The 27,357-nt window shown below is 41.0% G+C and overlaps 1 protein-coding gene across 2 annotated transcripts; it reads left to right on the top strand.

Annotated features, from left to right (window-relative positions):
- DYNLT5 (dynein light chain Tctex-type family member 5) lies at nucleotides 1-27,357 on the top strand. 2 transcript variants are annotated; one of them, XM_045835547.1, is made up of 5 exons: nucleotides 1-238; nucleotides 2,307-2,413; nucleotides 18,476-18,567; nucleotides 25,547-25,671; nucleotides 26,511-27,357. In XM_045835547.1, the coding sequence occupies exons 2-5, from the start codon at nucleotides 2,316-2,318 to the stop codon at nucleotides 26,712-26,714; spliced, it is 519 nt and encodes a 172-aa protein (XP_045691503.1). In that variant the 5' UTR covers nucleotides 1-238; nucleotides 2,307-2,315; the 3' UTR covers nucleotides 26,715-27,357. The 2 variants fall into 2 exon arrangements, with proteins under 2 accessions (XP_045691503.1, XP_045691502.1); XM_045835546.1 differs by having other exon boundaries at nucleotides 1-252.

Here is a 27,357-nt window from a genome sequence, read left to right as displayed (position 1 = left end):
CAATGAGTCCTTGACATCCCTTGTGCACCTCAGAGGACCACGCAGCTACTCTCGGCCAGGGGAGGGCGGAGGGCTCTGTTTGGAGGAGGTCACCCTGGAGACAGGGCGCGGAGTCCAGGGGGCTGCAAGGGAGGCCGAAGAGCAGGGAGCCTCGCGCTGCGCTGGTGCCTGCAGTGGAGGAGCAGAAGGTGTGGGAGACCCGGGCCGGCCGAGGCACCCTTGCAGCTGTTGCCTCACGGTACGTGAGTGTAGGTGAGTGCGTGAGCCCTTCCCGCAGTGCACGGGGTGGGGGGGGGGGGGAGGAGCGAGAGGGGAAAGAGGACTGCAAGTTTGAGCACCGCAGGGACAGAGAAGGGAGGGCCCTGTGTTGAGAAATGGCCTGCCTGCATTGGTCACAACTTCTGTGACGCCTTACTCCTCTTTCCCCCAACAATAAGAACAGTTCTCAAATTTGGCTCAAATTTGGGAACTGGAAGTGGGTTCTGGTCTCTGGCCACCCTCCCCACCCTCCCCCCTGCATGTCTGGGCTTTACTGTGATGCCCAGCGCAGAGCCGTCCAGCCCGGTCTGCTTCTGGGGCAGCCGTCTCCCGCTCAAGTCTCCCAGAGGCCAGCCCTGCGACTGCAGGCAGCCGCAAGCCCTTTGGGCCTCCAGGTACCAACTCTAGCCTTCCGGGCAGCTTGGGAAATAGGTGAGCAGCGGAGGTCTGCAGGTGTCCCTTTGGATAGGAACCTGAATGATCCACTTGTTCTCAGTGCGCCTTTTCCACACACATAGACACACTCACACAGACATGTGCACACACGCAGATGCTCACACACTCATACACACACACACAAGCACACACATGTATAGATGCTCATACATACAAGCACATGCAAGCAGATGCTCACACAGGTTCACACGTACATTCAGCACATAGACACATCACACACAAAGGTTCACACACACTCACAAAGGCACACACTCAGGTACACACAGATAATCACTCATTCATACAGATGTGCATACAGAGATGCACTTGGGTATACCCAGGCACACATTTATACTTACATTCATGTACACAACACTCACACCGATACACACAGCTTCACACACTCATGTGGACTCAAGCTCACATACAAGCACATGCCCACAGACAGACCTCACAGGCACACATACAAAGTGTACACACACTCATGTACACACCCTCACACACAGGCACACAATCACACACACACACAGACCACTGGCTCCCTTCTGAGGACACAATACACTTCTGCCACATTCGCGTGCCCTTCAGGACCCTTCGTCTGCCTCTGCCCCGGCGCTGGGCTCCCTGGGCTGCAGGTGGTGTTCTCTGCCCACCCGGCTGCCAGCACCTCCACGGCAGAGACCCTGTGCTCGTTCTGTCTTAGCGCTAGGCCCAGTGTCTCCTTGTTGGGGCCCTCCGGTTTACAGATGAAATTATAAAATAATTTTAATGACTGTCTAAATTCATATGTAGGCAGAAGGGCAGTAGAGTTATAGTCTAAGGTCTGGGAAGTCCATTCCCACCACCAGCTTTTAAACTAGCAGTTGTGAGAAGGAGATAGTTGTTCCAGCAAATTACTGAGTTAAAGTTCTGTTTACTCTTTACAAAGTAAATCATGGTTGCTGGAAAAAATACCCTTTGGGGAAGACAATTAATTTTAATTTTTAAAGGAACAGCAGCAACAACAAATACTTATTAGCAAAACTTTATCAAGAATAAAAGGGTGCCCTGGCTGGCGTAGCTCAGTGGATTGAGCACGGGCTACGAACCAAAGTGTCACAGGTTCGATTCCCAGGCAGGGTACATGCCTGGGCTGCAGGCCATGACCCTGAAGAACCCCACTTTCATGTTTCTCTCTCTCTCTCTCTCTCTTTCTCCCTCTCTTCCCTCTCTAAAAATAAATAAATAAAATCTTTTTAAAAAAAGAATAAAAGGGCAATAAAAATTATTGATTTCTGGTGTGGGATAACATCTTTCTTCTACATGTGGCTCTCTTTTCTCAATGACCTTAACCTCTTCTACAGTTTAGCATCTTTGCTGTGGTTTAGTATCTGCTTATGTGAAGTAAGTATACTATTGCATAAATAAAAGTTGTCAGGGTCATTATAGTTCCAGTTGTATTGACCAGAATAACAGCATACATTAAAAATCACTCTGAAGGAAACCCCACTTCCCCATCCAAAAATGGTAGAAAAAGTAGTTGTGTGCTTTATTTAAAATGAATCTCTGTGTTATACTAAGTAAAACAATTTCAGATCTTTCGTCTGTTGTTTTAACGGGATTTTCCCCCGTAGGTTACAGTGATGTCAGACATTGTTAAAGACAGAATGGGTCATTCATTGAAGAAAAGGGGGAGTGCGTCCTCTCTAAGCAGGAAGGAGCTTCATGGGCGAGTCAAAGGGTGAGTAACTGAATGTCTAATGACTTAAGTCCAATTATTGAATAAATGGGTTCATAACGTTTATCAGGAGAAATAAAACATTTCCTTTGGGAAATGAGATGAGAGAAAATAGACAATACAAGGTTCAGGTCATCTTTTGGGGCCATATTTTAAAAAGAAAGAGAAAGAAAGTGAGAAAACATAAGTGATATGTTGTCCTCAGCAGCATTTTTCACTATTTGAAAGACTGCCCCCAATCATCTGCTCAAAAGCAACACCATATGCAGTGTAGACCGGCTACTTTTCATAGTCCCCTGAATTCTGACCTTCAGTATTACATAAAGGCAAACTTTCTGCATTTTGCAATCAATATATACATATACAATGCATTTAGCATTATTTTATACAAATTTTGTAAGGTATTTTCATAGCCATTGTTTGTGTCCTTTTAAGTAGCTGCATAATATTTTGTCAGTTTATAATTCTGGGTTGTCTAACCACTCTCCAATTAGTGGGCATTTTAAGTTTGTTTCCAGTTGTTTGTCTTTCCCATAGCATAATGCCTCTGCTTGTTTTCTTCCCAGAAGTAGAATTAGTTGGGCAAAACGTAGTAAGTACATTTTGGGGGGCTCTTGTTGCATATTGCATTTGGTCTCCTGAAGAGATAAATCAATTTTTTAATATTTTCATGCCATTTCTTTTTGACGGCCATTGAGAAGAAAACAAAACAAATTATTCAGTGCTGAGATCAATTAACTTAGGAAACAGATAACAGACTTTCCTTCTTAACAATCTCCAAGGGACTGAAGGGTATGGTACGTTAGTCCCTGTGGGTAGGAACAGGAGCCAGTGTGTCCTGTAGGACAGAGGCCAGAAGCGCTGGACTAGATTTACATTATGACTCTGAAACCGAATCTTCCCTCTCGCGGAATGTATTGATGCATGTCCTGCTGGTGTGGCTCAGTGGTTGAGTTCTGGCCAGTGAATCAAAGGGTCACCATTTCGATTCCCAGTCAGGGCATATGCCTAGGTTGCAGGCCAGGTTCCCAGTGAGGGGTGTGAGAGAGGCAACCACACCTTGGTGTTCCTCTCCTTCTCTTTCTCCCTCCCTTTCCCTCCCTAAAAAATAAATAAATAAAACCTTTTTTTAAAAAAGGAATGTACTGATGCACTTCTTTAAAATTCCACTTTCTAACCCTGGATGTTTGTGGTTTGCAAGTACAATAGCTTTTTTTTACAGACAACAAATATAAAACAGTAGCAATCCTAGCATGTAAATTTTGCTTCTGACCCTAACCATTTGGGCTGCTATTTCCAATATTTAAGTATAAGAGTTTTATTTTTAATTCCTTACCCAAGGATATGTTTATTAATTTTAGAGAGAGATGAAGGGAGAGAGAGAAAAAAATCAACATGAGAGAGAAACATTGGCTGGTTGCCTCCTGTATGTGCCCTGACAAGGGATTGAACCTGCAACTTAGGTGTGTGCCCTGACCGGTAATCAAACCCACAACCTTTTGGTGCATGGGACGATGCTCCAACCAGCTGAGCCACCTGGTCAGGGCCATAAGAGTTATTTTAAAAATTATTTTTAAATAATTGTTAGCTTATATCCAACTTTTTTCAAGAAAATATAATAATAATCTGACATAAATCATGTTCCCATGATTAATGAAAAACAACTTTTATCATCCAAAGATTAAACTATAATCCCCATTTATGTAATTTTAATTTACCTCTTCTCTTTCAAAGCAAATTAGAAAGTCATATAGAATCAAAACATGGCCCAATTTGAAGAATTAGAGATAGCTCTATATTGATGAAGTATAAACACAAATAAAAATAATTTTATCAACATATTAGGATACATTTCTCACTAATAGATAAATTTATTTTGATATATTACAAGTAGAAATTTGAATTCTCAAGCAAAACATTCAGAATGGATCCTCTATTTGCGCTTTTTCTTACGTAGCATTGTGAACAGCGTCCACGTACCCTTGCAATGCAGAGGCCAGTCAGGAGGCTGCCTCCGCACTGAAACTCCTGCTTACTTTTCCTCGTCTTCATCGTAGACCAGTCTGCACAGGAGATTCTCCTCCATGAATCTGTCATCAACTTGTAGAAAAATTCCTAAAGCTTAGAGGCTCTCAAATGCAGGCATTGTTTTGAAATTGCAATATTTTATGAAAAACCATATACCTTTCATTTGAAGGTTATTTCATAACAATTTCTGAATAGATCGATTTCAGTAGGATAAAGTATATCCTGAAGTATATTTGGACCTAATACACTATTTCTTTTAATCTCCCCAGCATTAATCCTGCTAGGTGGACATTGTTTTTACCATCTTAGTGTGCAATAACTGCAGCTTATGAGTCTAGTGACAATTTAATGACTAGGATACGATCCTAAACCATGACTATGGCATATAGCAGTGATTTTCAACCCTTTTCACCTCATGGCACACATAAACTGATCACTAAAAGTCTGCAGCACATCAAAAAAATATATTTTGCCAATCTGACAAAAAATTTGGTATCATTTTGATTCATTCACACCAGATGGCCATTCTTGTGTTGGTTGTTGTCATCTTCTTTATTTGACAATCTAAGGAAATAGACGTCAGTGTCCCCAACTAAATAGTCAGATGTTGCATGTTTTAAACATTCTTGCAGCAAACCCATTGAAAATCGCTGACACAGAGGATCTACAGACCCTTGTCTACTTCTCTAGCACCATCTTCCCCACTGTCCTGTCAGCTTCCACTCTGCAGCCACACTCAGCTCCCGTATTATAATCCCGCAGCGTTCTGCTTGCCTCCAGCCATTATCTTGTTTTGCCTTCCCATGGGACACCCTTATCTGGAGTATGTTCTCACACTCTGGCTTCCTGCTCTCCCCCTTCAAAATTTAACTGCATCTCCGTCTCTCCAGGAAACTCTCTTTAACAACCCACCTACAACCACCTGCCCTTCCAGACTGGGTTGGACACTCTTTCTGCTCCTGCTGCTCTCCTTTTCTCCATGGTACTGTAGTTGGCTGTGTTTTCCTTTCCCTCCCTTTAGATTATGGACTTATTTGTTTTTATAATAGTAAACACACAGATAAGGAGGTCAAAGAAGAGTAGAATGTAGATCTACTAGGAAAGCAGTTTCTTAGGTGTGGTATAAAAATCAGCGTAGATATAACCCTATGGTTTCTATGTCTATTGTCTTATACAGTAGTAACTAATGCATAACATTGATCCCTGGCCATAATGGATATCCAAGAAACATTCTGAATTGTGAAAGAAAGATAGAATTTATAATCAGAATAATTACTGTTAGCAGTTTTCAGGGTTGGCTGTTTTTAGTCAAATTATGTTTTTGTTCTAATATAATTTTATGTTTTATTTTTTAAAAAAACATTTTAAGCCAGATCTTGTTATCTCAATATAACTGTTAACATGTCACAATTTTTTTCCATATGTATCTACATGGTTGTCATCATACTCTGTATTTCACTTAGATAATTAATAGCAATAAGGATGATAATAGCTGACATTTATTGAGCCCTCACTATGACATCACTTAAGCCTCATAGAATCTCTGTTACTGAGGATGGCAAACTGTGGCTCAAGGGCCAAGTTTAACCTGACACCTGTTTCTGTACAGTTCCTTAGCTGTGTGTGGTTATTACATGGTTGAAAAAAATCAAAAGGAGAGTAACATTTTGTGTTATGTGAAAATCATCAGAAACCCAAATTTCAGTTCCCATAAATAAATTTTTATTGGAGCATATCCATGCCTTTTTATGTGTATATTGCCTCTGGCTGCTTTCACGCTAAAACTACAGAGTTGAGTAGTTGCTATAGAAACCATAGGTCCCAGAAAGCCAGAAAACATTGCTGTATGGAATTTTACGGAAATGTTTGCCAATCCCTGCTCTATAAGATAGATGCTATCATCAACACCAGTTTATAAATAAGGAAACAGACGCTGTGAGAGGCTGAGCCTCCAAAGCCACAGAATTAGGAAGTGGAAAAATGGACTTTCATTTATAGTCAAGTATTCTCATTCTTTGAAAAACAGCTATCTTTGTGTAACTAACATTAACGAAAGTCTTTTATTCATTCACCAGAACCTTCTGTTTCCCAACCCCGGCTAAGAGCAGGTACTTATCATGACATCTTTCTTGTTGGAAGCTCAGGCTTCGGCAGCCTTCAGACAGAATTTGAACAGATGTGCTACTCTCGTGTTCCTAAAATGGAAATTGAAGCAAGAGGTTGAATTACCTTCCCAGGGTCATGTGACATGATATTCAGGTTTATTATCTCATCCCGTAGGTCAGGCCTGAGGTTAATGATGAAGGAGTCTCTCCTTTGCCTCGAACCAAAATTACAGTGATGTCCTGTTACGAGAACTTTGAGTATGGATCCCGCAGCTCTTCACTTGAACCCACTGGTGGCCTCCAACACACATATTCTTTCACTTATTCATTTATTCAAGTTCATTGAGCTTGTGCTCTGTGTGAATTATTGTGCCTCGTTAGGCATGTAAAGGTGACCGACTGTAGGGTTCTACTCTGGAGAAGCTTGTCTTTTAAGTAAACAAAACACCACCTGGTAATTTTTTTTCTGTAAAAAATAGAAAAGATTGTATTCATCACTTGATTTGAAATAAATATTTATTGACCCTGAGTACATTCCAGGCACTTGCTAAGTGGAGAACCACACAGAAATAATCCCTGCTTGCTAGTTTAGAATCTGGTGGGAAAGGCAGTAAACAGATATGTTTAAATGTAATGAATTTATTCCATGGTGTGCCATTAAAAATGATGTTTCCTGGCCTGTTTCCTTACTGTGATAAGTTCTATTGCCAACTAAATCAAACTAAAGTCCCCAACAGGATCTGGATGAGATACAGCTTCCCCACCAAAGAGAAAAGTTCAACAAAACTGAAATGTCCGTGTTCTGAGATTAAACTATAGTAATAACTAATGTTATGTTGTACATACTAGATTTTGAAACCATTTCACATACAATATCCATCTGATTCTCATAAAAACCCTGTGGATTAAAAACAGAAGGTAATTTTACTATGTCCATTTATCTCATTGATTATCTCAGGAGCAGAGTTGAGTTGACATACCCCTTATTTCACAGCTCACTGTCACCATCAGCATGGGCAAGAGCCCTTGTGTCTGCCCGACTGACCCTCTTCCTCCCATTCTCGCCCCCACTCTCCTCCCCCCGTGGGCACCCATGTTCGTACACGCAGCACCACATATACTACATGAACACACGTGTACATGTTTCAGTACTGTGTTATATACATATATACTCATTTACTTATGGTGTATTATGATGTTTTGACATCTTAAAAAAACCTTTCTGAATGGGAGGAAACTGCTCCCCTCCTGGGTTTAACCAATTCTTAATGACAGCCAAGGTCTCCAGCAGGGAATACACCTTAGTCCTTTGATATGCAAACTAACCAATGCAGAGCCAGCCCTCTCCTAACTGTGCCCCCTCGACACCGCCCCCCCCCCCCACACACACTGAAGGAGGCAGTATTCCTCTGCCTTAATTTTCCCAGAGACGGTTCTGGCACCTAGGAACCTCTCCTATAGCTTAGACTTAGAGCTCCCAGAAATTATTGAGACCAGCCCGTCCTGAGCCATTTCCCCTGCCCAGCTTGGCCTTTCCCCCGAAACCCCAGGAAAGGCTCTCGCCCTGGCTCTCCCTTGCCCGTCATGCATTCTGACCACCCCAGTGTTTTTCCATGTGGCCCTACATAGCACGGCACGGCATGACCCTGGTCTCACCCTAGGCCCTGTGAGTATAATGTTTACCACAGCCTCTCCTCTGCCTCCTTTAGTGGCTGACTGACCATCTCATAAAAGAATACACAGCAAATACTTGTCCAAGATAAGCATTTTTGACTTACATAAATGGTGTTGTGCTATAAATTTCATGTTTTCTCGGCCTCATATATGTCATTCTACATGTGTATTTTATATATTTACTCATGAAACTATGGCTATCCAGCTCTTTGCCTTTTACTGCTGCATAGTAGTCCTTAACCTCCACCCATCACATGTGTTCTTATCCTTCCCCTAAGGATGAACGCCAGGAATGGTTTTCACCCCCTGCTAACGCCTGCCAGTACCATGGGGAACATCTCTGTCCATGATCCTTCACTGGCGTCTTTGTAAAAGCTGCCCTGGGAAAGTGACCCCAGGTAAAAGCATTCACATTAAGGAAGATTTGAGTTGGAGAAATAATGTATAGATGAAAGTGCTTAAATAATAAATATCAATGCTCCTCAAATTAATCTACAAAGTCAACATATCCCAATCAAAATTCATTTGTACCTTTTGAGAAACTCAGCAAACAATTTTAAAATGTATAAATAAGAAAAGAATGCTAAGTGAAATAAGCCAGTCAGAGAAGGACAAATACCATATGATTTCACTTGTGTGTGAAGTCTAACAAACTGAACTAGCAAGGAAAGCAGAGACAGACTCATAGATGGAGAGCAGACGACAGCTAGTGGGGGGAGGGGAAGTCAGGGGGTGGAGGGACTGAGCCAGAAGGAGAAAGGATTCATGGACATGGACAACAGTGTGGTGGTTGGGGGGGGGGGGGGGAAGGGGAGGATATAAGAGACAAAGTGGTAATGGAAAAAAATGTAATAAAGGTTATATAAAAAGAAAGAAAGAATTCTAAATAACTAAGTTAACTTTCAAGAGTGAACATAGAAGAAGGATTTTCCCTATCGGATATTAAGATATACCGACAAAGCTGTAGTAACTAAAAATGATAATAAATGCAAGAATATACAAATTGACCAATGGAACAAGCCAGAATTTTAGAAGTAGACCCATAAGTACCCTGGCTGGGTTGCTCAATTGGTTGGAATGTTGTCCCATACACCAAAAGGTTGCAGGTTCAGTTTCCAGTCAAGACACATATCTAGGTGGCAGGCTCAATCCCAGGTCAGGGCGTGTATGGAACCCATCAGTTCCATCTCTCTTTCAATGTTTCTCTCTCTCTCGCTCTCTCTCTCTCTCTCTCTGCTCTCTCTAAAACCAATGAATATATCCTTGGGTAAGTATTTTTTTAAGTTTTTAAAAAATAGGTGCTTACATATATGGAAATGTGTAAGCAATTAGGAAATGTTGGATTTTGATAGATTGTGTTGGGAGAACACCGGCTCAACATATGAAGGAAAGTAATGCTGGATGTTTACCTTACCTTATTTGCATAGTAGACTCCAGATGGAAGACTGAAATGTGGAAAGCTATAAAGCTAATAAGAGAATGTTTTTGTGTTCTATGCATAAGAAAAGATTTCTTAAATAAAATCCCAACATAAAAAACAAAACCCATAAAGTAAATTAGAGACAAAAACCTTGATAAATAGAGCTACTATAGATCATAGCATCTCTGTTCAACAAAGAATACAATAGAAACAGTTAATAAGCTGATAAAAGATGTGTTTCTTTTAATCATGCACATTAACAATAAAAATGGAAAACCATCTTAAAATAGTCAAATGAGATAAATAGCAATTTACAGAAGCAGGGCCCAAGTGGCTAACAGAACATGAAGAGGTGCTCGAAAGCAGAGTGTGAGAGATGCCTGACCTCACTCTGGAACTGGGGGGATGCAGATCAAAACAAGATGCCATTTTGCAGCCAACTGAATGGCAAAATATAAGAATGGAGAATAATACCAAATGGTGGCAAGGAAAGAATAAAAACTGATATAGCCATTCAGTCAAGAAATCTAACAGCCTTTAGAAAAATAGGTTTGCGTGAGTCCTCTTACCCCCCCACACTGAGGAGACTGAGGCTTGGGGTGGACTTGGCAGGTTACCACACTCCCAGGTGATGGAGCTAATAATCTGTGCTTCTCTGGCCCTAGAATTTAGAGGTATTGTGAGAATATTTGTATTATCTATTATGGGCTGAATTGTGTGCCCCCACTAATTTTCCCAACAGATCAATACATTGAAGTTCTAATTCTCATATTTCAGAATGTGATTTTATTTGTCAACAGAAACTTTAAAGGAATAATTCAGTTTAAATGAATTCATTAGGGTGGGTTCTAATTCAGTATGGCTGATGTCCTTATAAGAAAAGGAAATCTGGACCCAGACATGCACAGAGGGAGACAGTAGGAAGGGACAGGGGAAACGGGGGCCACCTACAAACCAAGGAGTGAGGCCTGGAGCAGATCCTTCTACGACAGCTGTCACAAGGAACCAATCCACACAAAGCCTTGGTTTCGGACTTCTAGTCTCCAGAACTGTGAGACAATGCATTTCTCCTGTTGGAGCCACCCAGTCTGCCGTGCTTTGCTGTGGCAGCCTCGGCACCGCTGCGGCATTTCTAAGGAGTGAGTGTGAGAGCCGCAGCACAGTCAGGGGCCCGAGTGGACCTGCTCAGAGGCCCGCTCTGCACAGACTGGCTCCTGTCCAGTTCCGGCTTACGTTTTAACAAACTACTGATCTTTCGTAATTTACTAAGCCCTCTTTGCCTCAGTTTCTTCCTTTATAAAATGAGATGAAAAGAAATAATTGCCATTTCATGGTGTGGTGAGAATTTATTAAAATAACACATGGGAACACCTAGAATGGTTCTTGGCCTAAGTACAGACCAAGTACAGGATTAACTGTTATTATCATGTAGAACTTTGGAATCAAACTAGGCTTGAATTTGAATCTCAGATATCCTGCTTAACTACTATTAAATAGTTACTATTTAATATCTTCAAGTCTTAATATAGTATTGATAAAGTGAGAAAAATAATGACTCATCATAGATTCATTTTGTTTATTCATTGAACACATTTTTGTTGCCGAGGTTTCGGGCATTGCGCGAGATGCTAAAGACACAATGATGAACAAAATGGACTGCTCCGGAACTCAAGCTGTTGGTCTTGTCCGGACCACAGATAATTCACACGGCTGACTAGAGCGCACCCCTCAGTCCTCGCCTTACTTGACCTCTCAACAACATCCCACACTGTTTCCCACTCCTTCCTCCCAGAAGTACTCTCCTGTTTTCCTTCTACCTGACTGGTTTCTCCTGCTCAGTCTCCTCCGGTCCATCCTTTTCTCCCCAGTTTCTTCATGTAGAAGTGCCTTCAGGAACAGTGCCTTGTCCTCCTCTCCACTTGTCCTCTCAGGGATCTAGTCCAGTCTAGTGACAGACACAGACCTGGTGTTAAACCCCCAAATGTGTATCTTCAGCCCACCGTCTTTCACAAGCCTCAGGCTTATCAAGCTAACTACGTACTTAACTTTCACCTCAATACCTAGTACACATCTCAGACTCAACATTCTCACAACTTAACTCTACATTTTTGTATGTGCCATGACTGGGGATCAAACCTGCAACCTTGGCATATCAGGACAATATTCTAACCAACTGAGCTACCTGGCCAGGGCCCACAACTTAACTCTTTATCTAACTGCACTCCTTCCCATTTATCAGGAAATTCTTTTGGATCAATGTTGAAAATATACCCAGGGCCCAAGTCCCTACCACTGCCCTCAACTGCTGCCATCTCAGTCTCAGTCAGTGGATTAATCAGCTTGAGCTGCTATTAACAAAATACTTAGACTGGGTGGCTTCAACAATAGGAATTTGTGTTCCCACAGTTCTGGAGGTTCAAAGTCCGGAATTGGGGTGCCAGCAGCGTCAGGTTTTGGTGAGGGCCCTCTTCCTGGCTTACAGATGGGCACCATTTCACTGTGTCCTCACCTGGTGGAGAGAGAACCCTGGTGTCTCTTCCTCTTTTATAGGAACCAGTTCTGCCTGGTTGGGGCTTCACACCTGTGACCTCATTTAACCTTAACCACTCCTTAAAGGCCCTATTTCCAATACAGGGGAGGGTGGGGGTGGGGCGGGGGTTAAGGCTTCAACACGTGGATTTTAACGAGACACTGCTTAGTCCCTAGCATTGCTGTCCTCCCTAATCTAGATTACTTTTTAAGCTTTCTAACTGGTCACCCTGTTTTTACCCATGCCAGCCTGCAGTCGTTCTCAACACAACAGTTGAAGTGATCATTGTAAAACATAAAGTGAATCTTGTTATTTCTGTGCTCAAAACTCTCTATAGGCTCCTGCTTTATCAGAGTAAAACCCAACGTTTCACGCGGGCCCGCAACGTTCTACAAGGTCCAGCTACCCGACACCTGTGTAACCTCATCTCCTGCAGCCTCCTGTTGGCCCCTTTGCTCCAGCTACTCCAGCCGCGGGGCACTCCTTCAAAGCACCAGGCAGCCTCCCATCTCAGTGCCTGGGCAAGGGTCTCCCTCGTGAAAGACTCTTTCCTCAGACACCCACATGGCTCGTTTCCTCCCCTTCTCCAATTGCTTGCTCATGGAGGCCTATCTCGACCTTAACAGCACCCCCAACCCCATCCACTTCCCTTAACTAAGCTCTTCTTTCCTTTGTAGCATTTATCACCTAACATAAGGTATAATTTACTTACTTAGTATGCTATTGTCCATTGTCTCTTTTTTCTCACTAAGTTCCATGAAGGCAGACATCTTAGTTTTTCTCTTTTTTCACTATTGTGTCCCAAGGACCCAGAATACTGCCTGGCACATAGCAGTGACTCAATGAGCATTTTTTGACAGTTGAAGGAATAATTATTACATTATCCTAATTTCTGAACCAGCAAGTTATTTTGCTAATGAACAGGTTAGCTTCACAGGTTCAATATGTGTGTTATAGTAAGTGTGGCTAATGGATTTTGTCTTGTGGACATAAGATGCATTTACAGCAAACGGAGAAGTGCTTTTTCACATTTTTAAAACAAGGTCTACTTTTACCTCTTTGTTGAAACCTTCCATAGTGCATCTATTTAAAAAAATTAAAAGAACACTTTCATTTGTGTTGAAAACCTGTAGAGGGAGACCCCACTTCTCCACGATGATCCCCACAGCACTGCAGAGGCAGCTGTGCCGCCCACACCCTCAGCCTCGCCTCTCTGGCTGATGCGGATTGCCTAGGGCAGGGCGATGGAGGTTGAAACTACGCGTTCTGCATTCCTCCGGGAGTTGCAACAGAAGTTTCAACAGTTGCCATTGACCTTAACCTTACCTTTTCTTGGCTCAACATTAGCTCAACGGACTTCAGACAGTTTAATTTTCTATCCTATGCACTCAAAATAGTTCTATTTTGTCAATTGCCTTTCCTAGGTTATCTTCAATCACATCAGAGCTGGATGATTCACAGGTCACATGGTTCATTCTTTGTCCTTTAGAATCATTCCTCCTCTGAAAAAATGTATTTCACAAGAACACGTCATATCGTTTTTCTCTCCTCTTTCATTTTTGAAAAAATATTTTGATTCTTGTTTACACTTTAATTTTTCTCTCACTAGTTAAATGGGACCAATAATGTGAGAAAAATACCGTAAAAGTACATAAAAATACAGCAAATTTACTATAGATTAAATGGCCATAAAACTAAATTACCTTACCAGGTAACATAACTTGTACAGATGGGAGAAGGGTAGGTATGCTTTTGCTTTTAAGTATAGCATACATAAAATTGTACATAGAAACTTTGAGGTGAGAAGTTCTCAAGTGCATTGTGATGCATATTTTTTCTTGCTTTCTACATCTTGTTGCTCAAGCACAAGAACTCTAATTTTTCCTTTGTATTGCCAGTACTTCCTACTTTGCCTGCCACATTCTGGGCAAGAAATATTTGTTGAAAGAATAAAGAAAAAACAAAAACAAAAGTGCAAATTTATACCCTGGAACCTTTTTTTTTTCTCCATGTGCTCTGAAATATCACCACTTGGGGGCAGCACGTGACTTTAATAATTGAGTTTAAGGGAAAAGTCATGCTTAAATAATACCATTCAAAATATTTAGTTCCAGGTACTTCATGGTAACAAAAAAAAGGAAAAGATGATATTCTGACCTTCTTAATCTGCTAAATTAATGGCTCCAAGGCTGCCTGGGCATTTAAATGTCTCTTACTGCAGTTCCAAAATACCTAAGTAATAATGGCAGTGAAAATGGCTGGGGATGAATTCTCAATGATAATTATATGATGTTTGTGGCTGGTGGGATTTCATGAAATAATTGTTGCTATCTCTAACAGTCAAAACAAGACATGACTTCTTGTCATTATTCTGTGTGGAATGGGCAGCAAGAAAAATTTTTAGATGTTTTCAGGAAAACTGAATTTCATGGAAGAATAAATATATTCCAATTCCTTAGCTATTTAATTTTTTAGTTCATGCCCCTTTCCATGTAATCAGAACCAGACTGTTGATTTAGAATGACACATTTCCAGTCCATCAAGTACAGCATACAAGGGTTACTTTTATTTGTGTGGACCAATTTTAAGCAGCTATTTCTGCATCCAGGTTAATTTCAAGTCTGTCTCAGCAATGGTACATGCAATTACCTGAAATTTGCATTGGATTATCAATTGTTACTCTTCTCTCTACAATAACTTTAGTTGATTTGTTCAGTGTTGTGACTCATTTACACCAGGTTTATCATTTTCCTGTATTTACATTTTTTAAATTGACTTTTGAGAGAGAGGGAGGGGGACAGAGAAAAAGAGAGAGACTAATTGATTGGATGTTCCACTTATTTGTACATTCATTAGTTGCTTCTGGTATATGCCCTGGCTGGACATAGAACCCACAATCTTGGTGTACTGGGACAACACTCTAACCAACTTAGCTACCCAGCCAGGGCCTCCTGCATTTACTTTTACTCTACCTTTCTTTCCAAAACTTTGCAGCTCTCTTGTATACATTTTGCCAATTGAATTTTTTCTTCATTAATGCCAAGAAGCTGATGACAAACAAATTGCAAGAACATTTTTTACATTCAAAAAATAACATCAAGTAAAGCATTCCCTGTGCAATGAGATTGCAGCTCTAGAAGAGTTAGTATTATAAACTAGGGAACGGCTGGTCATACATAACTGAAACTCATCTACTTGCAATGTTGTGACATATACTCAATAAATTTATTGTGCTGCGTGTGAAGAATTGGTGATTAAAATAAGTCTTCTCTTTGAGCATCTCACATTTCCAACGGCTTCAATTGAAAACATATATGTCTTTCTAAGTCAGTATTCTGAATTGACATTTGTAATTCCCAATTTTCAAATGTAGGATCTTTTCTATTTCTAAAAATGTACTGACTTCATATTCTGGTTTAATTTTAATTGCCCAGATTGAAAGTGTTTTTTAATATTTTGTCTTTTTTCAAGGAATAAGTATCTTATTTTTTCTGTTCACCTTATTCTTCTCTTTATTCTTCTCTGTCCCCTTTTTCAACCCATCTCTTTCTAGTGTTGGAACTATCAGGTTCCAGTTCCAAAAAATACCATAAACAGGAGGTTTTTTAAAATATAATTTCTTATAATTTTTCCATGAAGTTATAGTCTTGGTTTATACATGGTCAGCCATCCAAGGTACAGAAACTGAGAGATTAACCAAATATTTACCTTCTGCATGACAAGGGACACCAGGCTTCCGGCAGAGTCCCTGAAACCTCACTCCCTGAAGCCCCGTGTCCTCCACTAACTCACTCCAAGTTCTGTGTTCTGTTACTTCCAGCATCTTACTTCCAAGAAACAAACTCTGTGTCAGTTAGAATTTGAATCAGTTATAGCTAATGCTTCCTATAATAATAATTAAAAACAAAAACGGTGACTTAAACCAAATAGAAATACATTTTCTCCTACATAAGAAATGTGTAGGGGAGCAGTTCAGGGACCTAGACATCCATTTTTCTGATCTGTAATTCATAATATCACCTCAAGACCCAAGATAGTTGCTGAACTCTTGTCGTCATATCCATATTCCAGTCATCACAGAGGGCTTCTCTTGGTTGAATTAGTTCTTTTAAGAAAGCTGTTTCAGAATTTCCACCCAAAACTTTCGTTTACATCTCATTGGCTCCCAAGCCACATGGCCCCAACAACACCACAAAAGTCTAAGATTTTGTCTTTAATTTAGAGAGAAACATTCCCAGAAATTTAGTTCTGTTATGAAGGAAGGAAGGAAGGAAGGAAGGAAGGAAGGAAGGAAGGAAGGAAGGAAGGCTAGCAGTTTTTTTGTGTCATTTTACTTTGTTCTTTCTAGTTTTTGATATGTTTTGAACTTTTTACAATGACCCTGCACATGATTACCATGGAAATAAAAAGACACTAAATGAAATTATCTTCCACAAATCAAAAAGTCACTGCGGAAGTTTCTATTTGCATACGGTCTTCAGCCGGCGGGGGTTTTAAGCTGTCCTTTGATACCAATTTCATACTGAAAATATTATAAACTGTGAATATCAATTAAGTAACACGGTAAGAGCAAAGCAATCAGGAGGACTGTTTGTAAAAATCTTATTTGCTTTTTTATCTTTGTCTTCTAACTTCTACTGGCTTGAGTTTTGTGCCAACTCCACTTCTTTTTCTATGAGTTTTAGTATGGTATTCAGTAGGAAAGAAATAGGGTGTTTCTTATTAATACCTTCTTGTGTGTGTGCAAGTTTTCATTGCAATAACTAATTTTTTCAGGTAGTCATTACTCCTATTTTCATTCTGTCAGATATGATCACATGTGAGACTTTGCCACTGAGAGGTAAATAGGATATTTGAAATAAGTCTGCCTTTCCTATATGTATGAAAGGAAGCCTTTTGTGTCGGTTCCCTGCATCTCTGAAATGGGTAGAATAATGATCTTTTACTTACTTCAAAGGGTATTGTGAACGTAAGATAAGATCATCATAGAAAATGTTTTGCAACGTTCAAAGTAGCATTTATAATATTGGGACAGGCTGGCTTATCTTAGAATCAAGGGGCTTATGCGACTCTGGTTGTTCTCAGCAGAAGCTGTAGTCTTTGGGACTGCCCACAACACCTGCAGCCAGTGTAACCAAACAGGTTGGTTGCTACTTCAAAGGGCAGCAAAAAATTGAGGACAGCAGGTGTTACAAGAATAAAGACTAAATCACTAATCCAGAAATCCAGCATGAAAAAGCAGCCATAATTTCTTGCATCACCTTCTTGGGCTGGGTGGGTAAACCTTAATTTATTGTGTAAACTCTATTGTATTAAAGAATTTTTAAAATATATGTTATCTGTGATTGTCTTAAAATATATTTTTGCAAGAAGTTCACTGATTCCAAACAGTTGAGAACAAAGTGTTTTAAACTCCTCGTAGGAGAAAATAAAATCCCAGAAGATTAAGGACAAATATCTCTTTCTTGTTTAATTAAAGCAAAAACATAGCCTGCTTATAAAAGTGGTCACTTCGAAAACACATATGCACTATTATATTTTCTCCTTTGAAATGACATCTGGCTTAACCTCCATTCTCACAGGTGGAGAGGACTGGGGGCAGAGCGTTCTGAGACTGCCACTGGTGACAGTTGGATTTCCTCTGAATTAGGTTGAATTAAGTAGTGCCTGGGGGACACAGGGGCTCCTCTTGAATTGGGTCTCCTGTTCAGCACCTGCATAAGCTTATATTGCCTTGGTAACCAAGCCTCAACCCTTTCTTCACGTTGAAAAGGGTGATTGATGCTTATTGATTTACGATAGTTTGGGAGAATTGTGGTTTCTCTCACCACATAGATGAGTGTGTCGTTTTTCTTTTTTTCCTACTAAAGCGATTTGTGAGGAACATAGAATAGAACACTCCTTACAACCCCTTTTGTATACACAGAGTGGTTTCCCAACACTTGAAGCTTTCTCATATATTGCCCAGTCTTTTTTGTGAGCTCTGTCCACTTTGAGGAGTGGCGATTGGCAATGGCTTTTGAAACGTGGATTTTGTTACCCCACCCACAGGCCAACCATATACACTTTCTTAACAATCTTGGATGCCCGGAGCACTGCACTGGGCTTTGAACACTATACTGAGGCCTCCTCACACTTTAATGTTTCCATTTCTCAAATGGTTTAAACAGATCACCGGGATATTTACATGGGACTTGCTTGAAATTTTTTAGAGAAAATTTTACCTTGGTAACATTTTTGCTAAAAGCAACATTGTGTTTTATTATTGTTGTTGTAATAACTATTGGAATTTGCTTCCTTGCTTTTAGCTCTCTGAGTGCTGTGTCTTACATGGACGAACCTAGCCAACGTGATGTTGCCTCTCGCCTTACAGTTCAGATGGAAAACACCTATCAGCTCGGTGTGTTATTTTATCATTTGCTTCTATCATAAACATCTAATTTCCTGAGTGATATTTACTTAAGCTAATATCTGATAACCTGGCATTATCTTCAATGCTAATACAATCTAAGGGATCTTAATCGACTGATTTGATGCTGCTTTGATGTCTTCTGTTTTTTTTACATGTCATCACCCCCAAACTTTACTGCTTTCAGAGGGTTCTCTACACCTCGAACTCAGCAGTGCTGAGGTGGCAGATCTCCATGGGCTGGAGGCCCAGGTTTCTCCCTGGGGAGAAATATGTCTCCATGGAGATAGCTGGACAGAGGGCACCTTGGCAAGACCTGGGAGCAAGCTTTTCTCACAGAGGAATCTCGGGATACCCCATCTCCCTCAGGGGCTGAGGCTAGGAGGCCCCACAACCCCCAACAATTCACAGTCGATTAATGTTACATGAGTCCTAATCAGCTGCCCCCACCCCGAAGAGTCTGGACTGAGCCAGCGGGGGAAAATGGAGGTGGGTGGAGGAGGGTGCATCCTAAAGAAATATGGAGGTTTGGAGGGGTCATGTGCGTGGAGACAGGTCAAGTCTGGATCCCTTCACCCCATCTCCTGGTCTGCTTGTGCTCATACAGAACCACTGACCTGTCCTCCTGGAGGCAACCGTGAAAACGCTTTGAGGTCACCAGAGAGTGAAGTGCAGCTGGCAGGGCCCCCGTGGCCAGGGAAGTGAGGGGTCAGTGTGGACTTAGAGCCCACACTGTGTCTTGGAAAGCCAGGGTGCAAGACATTGAAAGCCACAGCTCGGGGAGAAGTAACACCTACATCTACATTAACAATTTTCTTTTCTGCCTGAGGATCATGCCTTGCCTCAGACAGTCCCTGCCAGGAAGAACTCCTATCACCCACCCTTCGCTTTTACAGATGAGGGAGCTGCGTGCCAGCTTGTCAGGGGCAGAGCTGGGCCTGCAGTGGGGGTTGGGTGCCTGCTGATCTGGGGAAGATTCATGGCCAGCAGCAAAGGAGTACGTGCTTGGGGACTGAGAACCATACCATGTAAACACTCTCCTTTGTTCCTCAGCCAAAGCTGAGTTCAACGCAGGACCTGTGTTGCAACACCCTGCAAATTGGCATGCATTCTCCCAGGGTCAGGCATTCCTCCTTCCCTGACTCTGTCGGAACAGTTCCTGGGTCTAAAAGGAGTCCGATGGCCAGGCAAGGGGGTCAGAGGGCCCCCTATTTTCCCAAGGGGGACTCACCTGTGCCTGGCCCTCTACTGGACCTGGGGCAAGGGGATGGTCTTTAGACACTTGACTCCTGATGCTGCTTTAATTTTTCCCTTTGTGAAATGGGACCGACTCCCGTTGCCTACTTTTCTGTCAATGTTTCCTGAACACCAAGCCACTCACAGGGAGGCACTGACCTGCACTCTACCACTGAATGAAGGAGTTCACTGAGTATTTGGGGGTTATCCTGTGAAGCTATTTTATGTATACTTGCAACAAAGTATATATTTAAAATTTGAGATAAAAGAGATATGCATTAAAGTTTTATCCAACAAAACCAACCAATGCTGTGGCTGGGTGAAGAAAGTCTTCCAGGCACAGGCGAATGATTTCTAGTCCCCTGCTGACAGAGATGTTTACCCCTCCAACTGAGGTTTTCCATCTTTCAAAACAAAGCTCTCTGCACCTGCCCCGGTGCTCCCCGGGGAGTTTGCAGTGACTATCTTTTCCCATTCAGGTTTCCTCATAGACCTACTTGTTTTTTCTAAATGTGTACCTGCCCACTATTATCTGAATTGATATGTAATTACTGCTACATAGAAATTTCACAGGGGCCTACCAATGACCAAAGGAAGACCCTATGGGCCAGAGTGGTTCCACCTGTGGCAGGTAACCTCAAGAAAATTACAGACCATCAGCACATCCCATTAGGCCTTGTAGCGAGTTTTCTACCGTAATCCCCAAGACTACATGGATTACGAGGCTCCGTAATTAGTCAGTCTACTGGTATTTCCATAGTGCTATGGTAGACAGCTAATATTTCTGCCATCCAATACACTTTTATGCTGCTTCTGGTAACCGTACCCAGTTTTTTTGGGGGGGAGCCATCATTACCACATTGGTCCATAACATTCTGCTGAAGCTGACACTGGCCTCAGAGACGTAACAGTGGCTGACTCTGGGATGGCATGGAACCCTTTGGTTGGTCAAGCCAATCAAAGCCTTGATATTCAATTCAGGAAATATTGTTTTAGCCGGTGAAGATGCAGATCAGGCCTTGAAACCTGAAAGAACGTAGGCATTCTGGCAGTTTTTGCTATCTTGCCCTCACGTGAAACCTGAGACCGAGAAAGAACTAAATCCTAGTGTCATCATTTGAGTCCTGAATCCAAAGTGCTCTCTGCCTGCTTAGTTAGGCAAGCTGAGTTTGGGTGAGGTTGTCTGCCACTTATAACTGCAAGATCTTAGCCATTCAGTGCCTACGATTTGGGGCTCTGCACACTGAAAGGGCTGGAATCAGATTTCAATAAGATAAAGGAGTTGAAATAGAAAGTCACGTGTTTCTCCTTCCTCAGATATATTTTCATAACTTATTTCCTCAGATAAACAAACTAAATCATCTTATCAGTTCTAGAAGTACTGGATGTTGAAACAAGTTGGAAAAGTAATTTTCCAAATACCTTAGTGTGTGTGAGTGTGTGTGTATGTGTATGTGTGTATAAAATTATACATAGTATTTTCATATTTTTGAAATATGAAATATTTCATGGCCTCGTAATTTTGAAATATTTACAAAAAGTCATGTGAATTATTCTCTTATGATTAAAGTTTTTTATGCTCGACAATACTTTTTTTAAGCATTCAACTCGCCATCTTATTAAAATCAAAAACATATTTCAACTTCTATTTATCTCTGGGTTTATTTTGCATCTGAAAGCTACTCTATGGGCTTTTGGTAAAGATTTTCTCATATACACAAAATGCCATACTGACTAGAATAGTGTGGGGCAGGAGGGGAAAACATCAATCACCAGCATTATGGTGTATAAATTTTTGCATCCTATCCAATAATATTTGTATCATCTAAACATATCTTAAATGTTTAGCATATTTGTCCTCCCTTTATCTGAGTAATTATAGCCACCAAGAATGAATGTAAATGTATTAAGCCATGCACTATGAAAAACAGAGACAATTATTGAAAAACATACAAGATACAAGGAACATTGTACATAGGACAATGATGCCTCAGTCCCCTTCAAAGTAGACACCTTGGGACCTTACACAGTTCTCCTGGTTGCCATCAGCTGTCCCAATGTATTTTCCTGAATCTCACAGATGCTCTGAAAACTCTTCCCTTTCAAAGGTGATTTTAGTTTTGGGAAAAGCCAGATATTCCAGGGTGTCAAATCTGGGCTGTAAGGGGGGCTGAGTCACCTGAGTGATTTGCTCTTTTGCCAAAATACAGGAACAGGTGCATTATGGTGATGAAGCTGCCAATCACCAGTTGCCTATAGCTGCAGCCTTCTGAATCACCCAAGTAGTTTCTGTGGAGGACTATTCAAGCTTAATGCCAAATTTGATGGAGATTTGTTGCTCTACACACTTGGTCATTTTTAATGTGATGGTCACACTATACACATGCTCACTCAGTGGCATCTACTGCCCCCACTGACTGGTACTGGGAAGTCGTCATTGTTCACACATGTGCATTCCAGTCCACTCTCCTTAGCTGCCAGGTTGTTGTGCAAACCATTCTCATTATATTAACAATGGCTGGACTTTTTCTGGTCAGACCTCATGTATCTAATGAGTGATTTTTGTGTAGGTGGCAGACACTGTTCTAAGCACGTTAAATAGTTCACCTCGTTTAACCCTAACAAAAAATAGTCTGGTAATTCTTATTACCTCAATTTGAGGAAGCTGAAGCACAGATATATTAAATAACAAAATTTTTAACTATTCTCTCTTAAATCTATTTTTATGGACAAACTTTTCTTTCTTCCTTCCTTCCTTTCTTTTTTATTCATCTGACCTTCAGGTCCTTAATTTCTGATTTCTAAAACAATTTTTTCCTCCTAAGGAAAAAAAAAGTTCAGAAAAAAGGAAAGAAAAAAAAGCTTTGACATTCACATCAGTTGACTCTGAAAGTAGCTTCAGGAGCTTATTTGGGAAGTCAAAAGCTGAACACCGACTCTTTTTCTCTCTTTGCATCTCAGCACCCCTGCCTGAGCAAGGCAGTGCTGATTCTGGCTGTACAGCGGAACATCACAAAGAAGTGAGAAAAGTTCATTCCCGTACTTCAAAATATTTTCAGAATAGAACCTGCTTAATGAGATTTAAAAACATTAAGCAAAGCACCAAAAGGACATTGGTACAGCCGAACAACGGGAGCTACTGGAAACAGGGACTCAAGTGCCACCAGGATTCTACCTTCCCAGCACGGAGCTGTCTGATTCCTTCCCACCCTGAGAAACGTGGCCTCCAGCATTGCTAAGGGCCGCGTCATAACTTTGTCACACAAAGAGCCTGATGTTTTCTTTCTCCCTAGTTCCAGTTTGAAATAAAAATTCCAAGAAAGGACTAATTGGTCTGGCCTGGGGCAGGTGCCTCCACTGGGCCAGTCAAACTTGTTGTCAGTGCAGCAGGAGGCCCAGTTCCTGGATAGGGAGGTGCTGCTCCCAGATGACCGGGAGGTGTGCGAGGCGCACAAACACCTGCACTGGAGGAATGCACTGCTCTACAAAGGGAACAAGGCCTGTGGTCGCCGTCACGCACGGCCAGATCAAGTTTCATGTGAGTGATGCAGATCACGTCCTGTATGTGGGACATGAGTACTTGTTAGGAGGGAGGGAAAAAGAGAGGAGACATTTAGTCCAAGCTAGTAATATTTTAGAATTTCTTAAATAGGAAGAGGAAAAATCACCTCAGAAGTTAGCCTCGTTTCACTGGAATCTTTGAGTAGCAATCTAAGAGCTCCGTAGAAAGCGACACCAGGGCCGACAGGGACTGGTGCCCTCCCTTGGACCCCATGAGGCCGGAGCAGTCGGGTCCAGCCTCTCACAGGCAGATAACTGCTCATGTCTGTCCTGTAGAACAGAGATTCCTGCTGACTAAATATTGGGATTGATCATCTCACTCATTGCATTGGATGTCTCTGTTTTACATGTCAATTCATTCCCTACACTAACATAAATTTAATTAAACAATTTCTATATAATCATAAAATTAAAATACTACTTATTGAGCTTCAGGAGGATGACTTAACTCAACTATAACCATGGGCTGTAATCGTCCGGTTAAGTTCAGTCAATGGGAAACTTCAATAAAAAGTCACAGCGTGGAAGGAGTGTGAGCTAGGTATTTATTCCCCACCCTGCCTGTGGGTTCTTGTCAGGCTGTTTCCATCCATCAATAGAAGGACATAAACTGCTCTCAAGGGAGTCTGCTTCACATACCTCTTGTAGGATCTAGTAAGAGTTCCTCCATCAAATCCCTTAAGCCTAGGGTAGGGTGAGGGTAACACCCTCACTTCCACCAGCCACGAGGTTGTTTCCTTGGTGAGTTCCTGTATCCCGCTCAGGCTTCTCTCTGTGGTCTCTTCATCATTACATCCTCCTGGGACTGCCTTGAGTGTGTCCTGTGTTTCCTTAGGCCCTGACTGATACAGGAGTTAAAAATAAACACTTAACAGATTCTGATGACTGCTACTTAAATATAATTCTTGACCTCATTCCTTTATCTGTGTCAGTTCAGCAAAGAATGGTTGAGCCTCTGTGCTCCAGGCCCTGGGCACATGTGTTGTACAGTGACAGAAAGACCATGAGGTTGGTATTCCCAGGAGGTGCAGGTAAGATTCCTGGAGTGCAGGATAAAGAAGATCCATCCAAAGCTTCTCTTCTGAATGTGGACTAAAGGTGGTTAACAATATGAGCTCTTGAGTCAGAATCATCTGTGAGTACATCCCAGCTCTGCCACTGTGTGATTCTGGGCAAGTTATAGAATGCATTTCATACCTGTTTTCCCACCTGTGGAATGGAGGTAACAGATCCCCCTCAACAGAGATTTACTGGAAGATTATATAAGGTGATATACATGAAATTCTTGAAGTGCCTGACATGTAGAAAATGCTCAATAAATGTGGCCATGGTAAAGGTGATTATACCATGATTGTTATCTATACGTGCTTGATTCTATTTTATTTCAGAAATCATATATTAAACATTTCTTGTGTCTTTCACATTGTATTAGACTCTGAAGAGGATAAAATCTGACCTAGCTTGTCGTTTCACTGGGAAGACAGGCAGGTATACCTTAGCTGTTAGGCAGATTAGGAGCCAGGATAACAGTGGGGGCCTGGTGCATTGGGAGTACAGAGAAGAGAGGAGTGATTTTTATCTGAAGAGAGAAGGAAGGCTACCTGGAGAAGGCTTTTGAGCTGGCCTCAAAACAATGGCTATTTATTTCTCAGAAGAACAAGATGGGAAAGGGTGTTCCATTTAAAAAGAAGAGCAAGCGCAAACGTACAAGCATCCTTTAGAAGAGAGATGAGGTCCATGAGATGAAGCAGGCTCCGTGGGGAGAGCTGTGATGGTGGCAGAAGAGGCTGTAGGTTGGGCCTTGCTAAGGGAAATACCGCAGTAAGAGCTGGGATTTAGAGCAATCCGTCCAGTTGCAACGCGGTAGATAGACTGAAGGGGGAGGAATATTTTAAGACTTGGAAGTCAATCGTTAACAGTGAAAATTGGGAAGGGGGGTACTTGCCAAAGTCAGCCCTCCATGGCTGAGCACACTCTTTAGGTAGTCTGGTAAATGGATGAGTTCATTGTCCTGTCTTCTGTCAGAGAACTGATTGGAAACATAATTACAACTACTTTCTTCTTTAAATGAAGGCCACACAGAAGATTCACTGTCTCTTCGTGTTTAGCCAATGAGGTGGGTGGGTATAATATGAAATGGCTTCTTAGAAAGAAATTCTGTCTGTATTTGCAGGGCCTAGCAAACATTTTCCTGTGGCTATTGTCAATCATATTCTGAAAGATGTGTTAACTAACTCTCTGCAAGAACAACAATATGAACCAGAGCTCTGCAGACAGATGACTAAAACGATTTCTGAGGTAATGTGTGATTTTGCCTAAAGTGCTAACTGTAACTAGAATATTTGCTGAAAAGCACAACCCCCTACTTTTTGAAGGAGGCAATTTAATTTGCAGTAGCAGAAAAAATTGCTTATTTATATTTTATTTTGTTAAAATATTTATTAGGTCATATTCCATGTGTGTAAAAGCCTTTGTCTAAAACAATCATTATGTACATCACTTACATGCATTTTGTGTTAAAAATGTATAAAACTGCCCATTTATTTTTAAAAAATCATTATAAAAGATCAAATATTTTAATGACCATTTCTCTCCCCCAAGGCAGCTTCAATGGCCACCAACCACAGACATTTAAATACATTTCCGTTTTTATCAACTAAGGTGCTGGTACTCTGTCAGGTTTGCTTGCTTTTTTATAACAAAGTCTTTAATAAACAAGTATGATTAGTCATATTGCAGGGGACCCCAGATATATGGGCTCTTAGTGAGACATGAACAGGATGGTATAACTTTAATGCCAACATTTCTTGAAGGGAAACCATCTTAAGATTTCCAAACAATGTAATAAATCTATTCAATTCTGTTTTCTGGATTACAGTTTTTTTCAAGTTCCTTAGAAAATGTAGATTTATTGCTGGTGCTATTACTTTGCCCCTAAATGTCCTCTCTCGTGAGGGCAGTACTTGAAGCGAATGTAGCTTCAGTTGTAGCTCTACAACAGTTATTGAAAGTATCTGTGGTGGATCATACCACTTTCCTAAGTCAAATCCACTATATTTGTGACAAATATTGATATTCTTAAGTTTCAATGTAGCTATAGGAAGTGAGAGCCTTTTTTTTTTCTTTTTAAATTCCAGATCATTAAAGCGCAGGTCAAGGACTTGCTGGTCCCTCGCTATAAGCTGATGGTGATGGTTTACATCGGGCAACTGAGCGGCCAGAGCATCCTCATTGGGAGCAGGTGCCTCTGGAACCCTAAAAGTGATAACTTCGCATCTTATGTTTTTAGAAACTCTTCACTCTTTGCTCTTGCAACTGTCTATGCAGTTTACTTTGAGTGACTGAAAATAAGAAACATAGTATTACTGTTTTAAATCAAGAAATAGGCTATATCTAAGTACACAAAAGTTTTACTGACTAAAAGTTTTAGAAAGAAATGCTAATAGTTCAAACAACTGGAAGATTTTGGATTTTAAAAATACTTTTGGGAAGTTTGGGGGAGGGAAGTGTGGCACAAGAAAGAATTTTGTTTACCTCAAGAAGGAACTAAGTTTTTGTTCTATTGGATTTTTTCCACAGACATAGATTGTTATTAAATATTACTTTGGTACTAATTATTTTAATTACTCTTCAATTAAAGAGTTAGAATTTCCTGTGTTGTTTTTAATGAGAAATTTTTTTTAAATATGTGGCTGTATACTTAGACCAATAAATGGCGGTAGAATATCCAACATGGTATACACAAATGATAAAAGTATGTCTCAGTGCTGCATATAAAAGAATACTGGCTTTCATTTGCTACTTAATAAATTGAGTAGCATTCATTAGCTGCAATTACTGTTACATGTACCTGACAGTTGAAACTGGTGAGGTAGAATTAATGATTTCATAACAATTATCATAGTCCCATGGGGCTGCTAGCTAAAACTAGAAGCTCTTGTGGATTGCCTGTACTTTACAAAAGTGTGGAAGAACTGAATGTCG

Source organism: Phyllostomus hastatus, unplaced genomic scaffold, assembly GCF_019186645.2.
Source record: "Phyllostomus hastatus isolate PE091 unplaced genomic scaffold, TTU_PhHast_1.1 phas_contig_209, whole genome shotgun sequence".
Taxonomy (NCBI): Eukaryota; Metazoa; Chordata; class Mammalia; order Chiroptera; family Phyllostomidae; genus Phyllostomus; species Phyllostomus hastatus.
Note: the sequence above shows the minus strand (reverse complement) of the source record. Positions and strands in the feature narration are given on the sequence as shown.

Excerpts from the sequence above, each read along its gene's own strand:
- DYNLT5 (XM_045835547.1), top strand. The coding sequence starts at position 2,316 with ATGTCAGACATTGTTAAAGACAGAATGGGTCATTCATTGAAGAAAAGG. Across the intron at positions 18,568-25,546 it reads GGAAAACACCTATCAGCTCG|GGCCTAGCAAACATTTTCCT; the intron begins GTGTGTTATTTT and ends CTGTATTTGCAG. Across the intron at positions 25,672-26,510 it reads TGACTAAAACGATTTCTGAG|ATCATTAAAGCGCAGGTCAA; the intron begins GTAATGTGTGAT and ends TTTAAATTCCAG.